The sequence below is a fragment of the Aethalodelphis obliquidens genome, unplaced genomic scaffold (assembly GCF_003676395.1).
Source record: "Aethalodelphis obliquidens isolate GAN/ISIS:26980383/991018 unplaced genomic scaffold, ASM367639v1 scaffold38, whole genome shotgun sequence".
Taxonomy (NCBI): domain Eukaryota; kingdom Metazoa; phylum Chordata; class Mammalia; order Artiodactyla; family Delphinidae; genus Aethalodelphis; species Aethalodelphis obliquidens.
Window position 1 is genome coordinate 10,407,027 of NW_020837982.1, and position 9,617 is coordinate 10,416,643.

General features: G+C 51.9%; 1 protein-coding gene across 1 annotated transcript; it reads left to right on the forward strand.

Annotated features, from left to right (window-relative positions):
* Positions 1-3,101: 3,101 nt before the first annotated feature.
* LOC113632897 (apoptogenic protein 1, mitochondrial-like) lies at positions 3,102-3,827 on the forward strand (the record flags this gene model as incomplete). Its single annotated transcript, XM_027130616.1, has 3 exons — positions 3,102-3,152; positions 3,357-3,554; positions 3,681-3,827. Coding segments are annotated over exons 1-3 (396 nt in total), but the record flags the coding sequence as incomplete, so codon positions are not given.
* Between the last annotated feature and the right edge of the window lie 5,790 nt (positions 3,828-9,617).

Below are 9,617 nucleotides of genomic sequence, written 5' to 3' on the forward strand. Positions count from 1 at the left end.
TCCCAGGCCTGACATCCAAACTCTGTCTTCTACAGTTTTCCCACTCCATCCCCAGCCCTCCTGACATGGGGCCCCTCCATCCCCTCCCCCACCCCACCCCCCAGTTAGTCACCCCCCACAGCCGTTCTTCCCCTTTTACTTGCTGAAGGTCTCAAGGTTGACTCCTGGGTCCCTCGATGCTGCACAGATCCCAGGCTAAGAAACGGGCTGAAGCCTGGAGGATTAGGGTGCGCAGACAGCCCTGGGTGGTGGGAGAGGAGGGGGCAGGGTCCATATGAGGGCCCTGAGCCCTGTGCGTCTGCCTGTCTGTGCGTCTGCGTGTCTATGTGTCCAAACACACCAAACCTGGCATCTCCAGTGCCTGGGACTTTGGACGTAAACAGAGGTAGAACTGGATTTGGAACTCTGGGGTGTGGGGCTGGGAGAGGGGGATGGGTTGCCTCTTCTTTTCTTCCCAGGGGTGGGGAGTCTCCCCGGTCTGTCCCCATTCCTTGTATGCGGTCACCTCACTCATGGCACCGTTTGGGAGGGGGCCAGGCCAGGAGGGGCCAGGGTGCAGTTTGCCGTTTCCCCTCTGCCCCTCCCCCCTTTCACTTCCTGCCTCTGAATTTCCCAGAATTGGTGGTGTCTCCAAATATCCCTGACCGGGATCAGAGGGGCCGATCTCTGCTCTTGCCCAATCCAGGCCTGTGACCCTGGCATCTGAGCCTGGGCCCGGCTTCACTGGGGCTCAGCCGCCAGACACCCCAGCCTGCGGCTGAATGGCTTTGCTCTCCGGGGGGAGTAAAGTCCTCCCAGCTGCGTAGGAGGCGGTGCGGGGAGAGGCAGGAGGACAGGCTTTTCCCACTCAGCCGGGATTGGTGCCAAAAAACCTCCAGTAATTCCTGTGTGCTTTTCCTTCATTACCTCCTCTCATGAGCCCCCCGAGCACATCCCTATTCGATTCGCAGATGAGAAAACCGAGACCCTGAATGGTAAGACCTTACCCAGAGTCACACTGCAAGGAACAGCAGAGGGAGGGCTGGGATGTGGGCAGCCGGACTTCAGGACCTGTGTGCTGCCCCCAGAACCAGGGTCCCGTCCCGTCACCATAGCTGGGCCCCGGGGTCCCAGAAATGCTAAAAGTGGTCCCTCACAGCCCCAGGGAGAGTTCAGGGAGTGTTGTGTTCAGAGGAGTGTCTGGATTGGAATTATGCTAAATTAGAAATTGGGCAATGTTAAAGACGTTAATAAGTCTCACTTTAGGACCAAATGTGAAGTCACGGGAATCCTAGGTTACAGTTATTTCAGTGAGAAAACTAGACCTGAGTTAGGAGAGTTTACATTACATGAGATATTCAGGAACACGTCCCTTGCATAAAATAAGAAGCCCTGGCTCCATCTCCTTTATCCGTGTCTTGAAAAGCCCCACGTTGTTTGCATGCACTGGGACTGTGGCCAGTAATTTTGGTGACTGTTGGGCTGTTAATTTGGCCTTCTCTGATATTATCGCTTACGATCCGGTTTATTCAGGCAAACAAACCTACGATGTTTCGGTCAGAATAATGGTCACCCTTACAAGAGTGGTGATTGGAAGGGAGCTTCTGGGCGATGGAAATGTTCTACTTCTTGAACTGGATGCCAGTTGCTAGGCTGTGTTCAGTTTGTAAAACTGCTGAAAGCTGTACACTTAAGATCTGTGCATTCTTCTGTTTGCATCTTATACAGGAATAAGATGTTCCTGCAAGCTGGTTCTACCCTATAACCATATTCCCAAACCCATTGCTTAGGGAGCAGTACTTGGACCAGTGCCGAAAAATACGCCAAAGCCAACAAGTTCAGGGTGAGAGTCAGAGGTGATAAAACACTGTGAAGAAAGCCAGACAAACAACACGATACACCCGGTGGCTGACTTACAAGCCACCTGTACGATACCAGAGATAATCCTGAGAAACTAAAAAGTAGCTAAAAACAAAACAACAACACATGGCGGTAGATATATGCACCCTGAGAACTCTTTCCATTTATCCCTTTAAGAATATATACCTTGGGATTTCCCTGGCGGTCCAGTGGTTAGGACTCCGCACTTCCACAGCAGGGGTCCTGGGTTCGATCCCTGGTCAGGGAACCCACAAGCTGCGCAGCGAGGCCAAAAAACAAAAAAGAATGTATACCTTGAATTATGCAAGGTCTTCAGGGACACAGCCTCATGTATTCATTTTCTATTGCAGAGTAACAATGCAACCCAAACCTAGTGGCTTGAAATGACACCGATTTATTAGCTCATAGCTCCGTAGGGCAGAAGTCCAAGCTGGCTTCTCTGCTCAGGGTCTGACAAAGCTGAGATTAAGGTGCTGGCAGGACTGTATTCATTTTTGGAGGCAAAGGAGAAGAATCTGCTCCCAAGCTCCTTCAGGTTGATGACAGAACCCAGTTCCTTGCAGCCGTAGGATTGAGGTCCCCATCTCCTTGCTGGCTGTCGTCTGGGGGCCACCCTCTGTTCCTCGAGGCCACCTGCCTTCCTCATCGCATGGCCCCTCCATCTGCAAAGTCAGCAACAGTGCCTGGAATCTTCCTCAAGGTGCAGATCTCTCTGACTCCCCCTGTGCTTTCAAAGGGGCTCCTGGGATTCGATTAGACCCACCTGGAGAATCTTCCTGTCCTAAGGTCAGCTGTGTACATGACATACACAACAACTCAAGAACAGGAGTCAGAAGTGATGAGACGCTATGAAGAAAGCCAGACAAACAACACGACACACCGGGTTGACAAGCCAGCCCCCTGTACAGTGTGTATGGCCATAGGTAAGGGTCACTCCCCATAACATAACAATTGTGAGAGAGATATCTCAGCATGTCCGCAGGTGCTGGGGAGGACAGTATGGAATCTTGGGGGCCACTTTTAGAACTCTGCCTCTTCATGCAAAGCGACGCTGTCCCCTCTGAGTACACTTCACCTTGGGATATGGAGCACGTGCAGAGAGCAATTCAGAGAGGCCAGGCTCCAAACCTGGGAATCCCACCACCAGACTCCCTAGGGGAGGTCTGTGACGCTGGCCTGAAAGAACAGGAAGGATTTTTATCAGCTGTAATAAGCAAGTGACCCTGGAAAGAGTGGGAGAAATGTCCAGAGTTGTAGCTTGGGCCACCCTGAGGAGGGCCTTCAGTCTCAGGGTGAGGCATCTTGAATGTCATTCAGAAGCACAGAGGTCTCCAAACTGGGGGAGCATGTGCCCCAGGGGTATCACAAGATCATCCATTAAGAAGGTGGCAAGAGGCGGCAAGGAATGCTTCCCAGAACTTCTGCTGCCAGTGTCCTTGTCCCCACGGTGAGCCACGGCCATCCCCCCTCTGCAGGAAACCCTCCAACACTAGCAGGTCTCAAGATTCTGCCCTCCAAGAAAATCTTGCCATGATTGGATAGGACCCCCAGATAAATATTCCAACCTTCAACCTGTTCACTTTTACATCCCTGAAAATGAATCACCATTGGAACAAAAGTTAAGAGAATTAAGACAAGAAACACAAGAATGGAACCAACAGTTCTGGGCAAACCAGAATTTGACTTTTCTAAAGGCTTTGAGATGGGCCACTTCTCAGGAAATCCACATCCAGACTTCTCCAGAGCACTGAGAGCTGTGTCCTAGCCAAGGAAAAACAAAAAGACGAAGAAAGGGAGTTCTGATAGCTGTCTTCTTTTAGGAAAAAGAAGAATTTATTGACTCAAGACTAAAAGCCAAAGGCCTGGAACTGAGAGCTGAATCAGGTCAAAAAGCAACATTGAATGCAGAAGAAATGGCTGACTTTTTTTTTTTTTTTTTGCGGTACGCGGGCCTCTCACTGCTGTGGCCTCTCCCGTTGCGGAGCACAGGCTCCGGACGCGCGGGCTCAGCGGCCATGACTCACGGGCCCAGCCGCTCCGCGGTATGTGGGATCCTCCTGGACCGGGACACGAACCCGTGTCCCCCGCACCGGCAGGCGGACTCCCAACCACTGCGCCACCAGGGAAGCCCGAAATGGCTGACTTTTACAAGGAATTTTTAAGTAAACATTTTCGGAAGCACATGTATTGTAACAGGGACTGGTACAAGCGTAATTTTGCCATCACCTTCTTCATGGGAAAAGTGGCCCTGGAGAGGATTTGGAACAAGCTTAGACTGAAATAAAAGAAGACCAGCAATGAGGAGCCCACCCTGACCCGCCCACCCTGAACCACCCACCGGTGTCTGAGTTTCCACGAGAAGCAGCTGCTTATAGGAGCTCATTTTACAAGGGCTCTAAAACCTGTGAGTGCAGGGCAGGCTGGGAGGACGCGGGTCCTGGTGCACTGTGGCCCATGCGGCTCCATCCTGACTGTGGATTCCAGGCTGGCTCTTGGTCACGGAAGTGATGTTAAATAAAACCCAAGCACTGTGGGGAAAAAAAAAAAAAAAAGAGGGTGTGGCAAGAAAACATTATAACTTTATTTAGGGAATCCCCTGGAGGTCCAGTGGTTAGGACTCTGGGCTTTCACTGCTGAGGGCCCGGGTTCAATCCCTGGTGGGGAGCTAAAGTCCCTCGAGCTGTGTGGCGTGGCAAAAAAAAAACAAAACCAAAAAACAAAACCAAACACTTTATATATATTTTTATCCCTTTTCTTTAGATTTCTACTTGGGGATGTGTTTTATCATGTGCATAATAGACTTGTACAGTGGTCAATGTGTGTTAGTGATCTACTGCTGTAAAATGATCGCTCCAAAACTGAGCAATTTAAAGCGAAGAACAGTTATCATCTCACTCAGTTTCTGAGGGTCAGGAATCTGGGTGCAGCTTAGCGGGTTAGTTCTGGCCCAGAGTCTCTCATGAGAGTGCAGTCAGGATGTATAGCCATGCTACAGTCATTTGAAGACCTGACTGAGACTGGAGGATCAGCTTCCAAGATGACTCACTCACAAGACTGGCAAGTTAGTGCTGGCTGTTGGCAGGAGGTCTCAGCTCCTCACCACACGGGCCCCTCCACAGGGCTGCTTGAGTGTCCTTGCAACATGGCAGCTGGCTTCCCCCAGAGCTAATGATCGGAGAGCACCAGGTGGACGCTGCAATTTCTTTTATGACCTAGCCTCAGAAGTAACACTCCATCGTCTCCACAGCATCCTAGTGGCTCCCCAGTGTGGAAAGGAACCACACGAGAGTGTGCATTCCAGGGGGTGAGAATAATCAGGGTCCATCTTGAAGGCTGGCTGCCACAAGATGTATAGAATTATTAGATGAGTGAATGTGCACTGGGGACACACAACCAAAAACACTGTACTGATGTTGGCACCTGAACAGCCAAGTTAAAGACTGACTACAGGGGCCCGTGAAGAGTTGCAGGCAGGGCAGTGGTGAGGTCAGAGCTGTAAGCTGAACAATGGCCTGGCCTCGGGGTGGGTGCTGGGTCAAAGGTGGGTCCCTGAGAGGCAGGGGGCTCTGTCAGGAGGCTGCTGAGTTGGTCTCAGTAAGAAAGCGTGAGGCTTGAGGCCAGAGAGGGAAGGTCACAGGGGCAGAACGTTGCAGAAGAATGGAGCTGACCTGGTGGCTGCTGAACACAGAGCGAAGCGGGGGATGGGGGCAAGGGCAGCAGTGCACCTGACCAGGGTCCACAAGGCTCCTGGAGACCACAGAGACTTCTGGTTACACTGAAGGCAGGGTCTTGGGTGCTGCCCCGTGATGAGACCACAGTGGAAAGAAAGCAGACCAGGACGGAGTCCCCCACTGTGGGGGAAGCAGAAGAAAGAGCCCCAGGAAGTGGGGGTGACCTTCAGGGCCAGCTCTGGGGACTCCAAGTGCCAGATTAAAGACGGTCAAGGAGAAAGGGGTCTGGGCCTCCTATCGGAGTGAGTCAGGAAGAGGGAAGTGCTTTTCTGGCAGGTGGAGGCGGGGCCTGGGCAGTTGGGGGACGGAGAAGGGGCTGGTGGGGAGAGGGACGCTGAGAAGGAAGGATGCCGACGGCCAGAGGTCCCCAAGAAGGATGTTAAGGGGGTAGAAAACTAGAGAAGCAGAAAGAACCTAAAGGCTGCTATCAGCCAGATCTGAGTTCACCTTATCTAGGAAGTGGGTTTAATGCCCATCTCAGAGTTACGTCAAGGTTAAATAAGATAATGAGTGGAAAGCCCTTAGAACAGTACCCGGCACGTCCCAAGTGCTCTGTGCATGCTACCTATCTTTATTCTTATTATTATCACTAGCAGCACAGCCAAGAGTTGAGTTACCTCCAGGGCCTCTGCATAAGGGGAAAGGGGGAAGGCTGGGTCAGGATAGCAGAGGAGCTCTCTCCCCAAATCCCAGAGGGTGGTGAGCAACTTCCCCGGGGCAGAACTGGGGCCCTGGGGTGTTGTCTGAGTTAAGACAGCCCCCTCCCCTTCTATGGAGGAGACATGTGTCCTGAGCCCACACCTGCTCACACTTCTCTCTCAGAGCGCTTTTGACCTCGTGTTTGGAGTGGGCCCCAGACCCAGAGGGTTGGGATTCCACCTCGTGCCTCTCAGCACCCTGTGGGCTGCAGAGTTGTGTGCCCAGCAGACCCAGCAGAAGAGGTGACAACAAATGGGCAGAGGGGCACAGAGAAGGCTCTGTGCTGACTTTCCAAAGAGGGTGACCAGTGGTTCCCCAAATCTAGCCGAGGCTGACTTGGGCTTGGGTGGAGATGAGACAGGGGAGGTTAGGGGGCTGCACTAGGGCTGGAGGGCTCAGCGCCAGAAGCAGCAGCAGAGAAAGAGGGGGCTCTGAGCAGGAAGCGGGGGAGCCACTGTACACAAGTTTCAGATGTGAACTGATAAACCCAACCAGGGGCTTCAACATCCCCTCCCTGGTGCTGGGCGAGAACTCGCCTGTGTGGAGGGGCCGCAGCGCCCCGTCTCCCATAGGCACGCCCCGTCTCCCATAGGCACGCCCCATCCTGGCTCTGTCCTCCCCAACCCCACTGTCTTTTGTGCTGGGACAGCCAGGATCCTGTGACCCAGGACCCTCTCTCCTCTTTCCTACTTTTAGAGGGTGAAAATTTTAGAAAATTGTAAAACTCCAAAGGTTTCCAAGTTTTATTTAACTTTCAAGTTTACCCAGTAACAGAGAACAGATCAAGAGGCCAAGAGCAATAACCATTACCAGATTCTAACGTGTGCCAGGCAGTGTAACAATGGCTTTACGTGTTTTTTCCCTTTATTCCTCACAAGAATCCAACAAAGTAGTTACTATTCCCATTTAACAGCCAGGGAAACAGGGTCAGAGGCGTTAAGCCCTTTGGCCAGTTGCAGTGACACCACGCTTCTCATCTTGACCTACGACCACCTCCTCCCTGGCTCTCTACTGCCCCCGACCATACCTCCTTCACCAGGACCCACGGCAGCCAGCCGCTGCCCTCTTACAGCCCTCCCGCAGGACTTCTCCTGGTATTTATAAAATCCGCCTGAAGGCCTCAGGCCTTGCTGACTCCTCTGACCCATATCCTACTTCTCTCCCTCCCCTGACCCTGCTCCACTCTGTGACCTCTTTCTGTCCACCAACATTACAAACTTCTTCCTACCTTGCATCCTGTCTCTACCTGACACACTCCCCCACCCCATGCTTCATCACAGTTCAGGTCTCAACTCAAACGTCGCTCCAAGAAGAAGCCGCCCTGACCGCCCTGTCTAGACTAGCAAGGACACACACCCAGTGGTCACTTTCTTTCCTCAATAGCACCGTCATTATCGTAAACTCCCTGCATTCCTTTACTTGCTACTCTCTGTCCCCACTGGGTAGGCCCCCCAAGTTCCCCGAGGGCAGGGACACTGTGTTCCCAGCATTTCAAACACTGGCACCAAGGAAGATCCAAATTAGTATTTGTTGAAAAAAACAGAGGGGGGTGAAGAGGAGCCAGGCTTTTTAAAAATAATAAATTTAAAAATAAATAAAAGCGGGAAAAAAAAAAAAAAGAGGATCAGGCTTTGAACTCCAGTCTGTGTGGGAACCCAGCGCGCCTACCACTCAAGCACATGTGGTCTCCCAAAAGGGACAGGAAAGAGCTCTTTATAGATTTGGAAGAATACATCCCAAACTGCTAACATGCTTCCCTCTGAGGAGTATGTGGAATGAGATGGGGAAGGAACTTTTTTTTAACCACGCGTATCCACGCGTATTTCTATATTTGCAGTTTTGTAAGGTATGTGTATTAGTGTTGTAACCTAAAACACAACGCATGCACAACTAGGGGATTTTACCCCTTCTCAGTGAACTCTCCTTAACCCCCTAGATACAGACGGGTTACCTGCACACGCCTTCCTCAGCTCACAGCTTTCTCCCTTCAGCCAATGGCAGAGAATGTGAGCACAGCCTCAAACCATTTGCTCCTACGCAGAATCAAGCTAAAAGAAGGGTTATTGGAAAAGGCGGTGCTTCTCCATCCAGCAAGACATCAGAATCACCTGCGACGTTTCCTGAAAGGCAGACACCGCCCCCCCCAGTCCCACCCCCAGGACTGGCCTCTGCTGGATTGAGTGCTGCTCAAAAACCAGCAGGGCGATCCAGAGAGGACCCCTGCCTTAAGGGCCACACCTCTGGGGATCTCCACCTCTAGCCCTGGATCTGGTCAGGCCAGGGCAGCACCCCCCAATGCTGCCCCCCAACACTGCCCCTGGGGGTTGGTCTTTTCCATCCAACTCTCACATCTGGCAGCGGCGGCTACAAAATTGCCCTTTTGCACAGTTCAGGACTTAACCACCCCACCTCAGCCTTCCTCCCTGGGGTCCCTGAATGAGAGAGAGAAAGAGGTAGGTGGGATCCCCCAGCTGGTGTCAGCAATGGCTCATCTATGCTGCAGTTGAGGCTGGTGTGAGGGGAGCCTGTCAAGCATATGAACAGTGGCAGACGGGAAGCTGAGAACGAGTATCTACGGAGCAGCATCTGAGAAACTTCAGTTAGGATTTAGGGCCCAGGAAAACCTGACTCCCTAAAAGAGCCAGAAGTTTTTCTCCTTCATAACATACACAACATACATGTATATGTATGTATGTATGTATGTAATGGACCATTTCCCTTTTTGCCCTGTCTACCAGGAAGCTCAGAAATCATATTTACCCTCATAGCTAATACATCTGTTTCTCCTGTTTTTACCTTTGGTATCACATTCTATTTTCCTACCCTTATTATTTGCAAAACTGCTTCAAATATTTCCTATAGAGATGGGGCAGACATAAAGAAATCCAATGAATATTCACACAGCATTTCTTATCAGCAAACCTCTCTGAAGGTCACTGCCAGAGCCCAGCTCTGTCCACGGCTCCAAACATGAATGAAGTGTCCTCACTATTTTCTTTAGAGACCACTGTGCTGCCCGACAGGACTGAGACAGCCCAGGGGAGTGGTCAGGGCTGGGCTACATTTGCAAGTCCTCTTTCTGGGTCTGTCAGTGACCTTGGACCGAGCTCCAGCCCCACCCCACCCCACCCCCAGGCCCATTCTTCATTAACGACCCTGAAGCCTTGATTTGCAGGTTCCAACAAGGCCCGTTTCAGGCCACTCTATCCTGTGGGGTGGGGAGTGCAGAGCGGGGGGGAAGAAGGATCTGACCTTACCAGACCCATCCCTATGCTCCCACCCGGTCTCCCCCCTCACCCGGGGCCCAAATAACCAGGCCACACACCA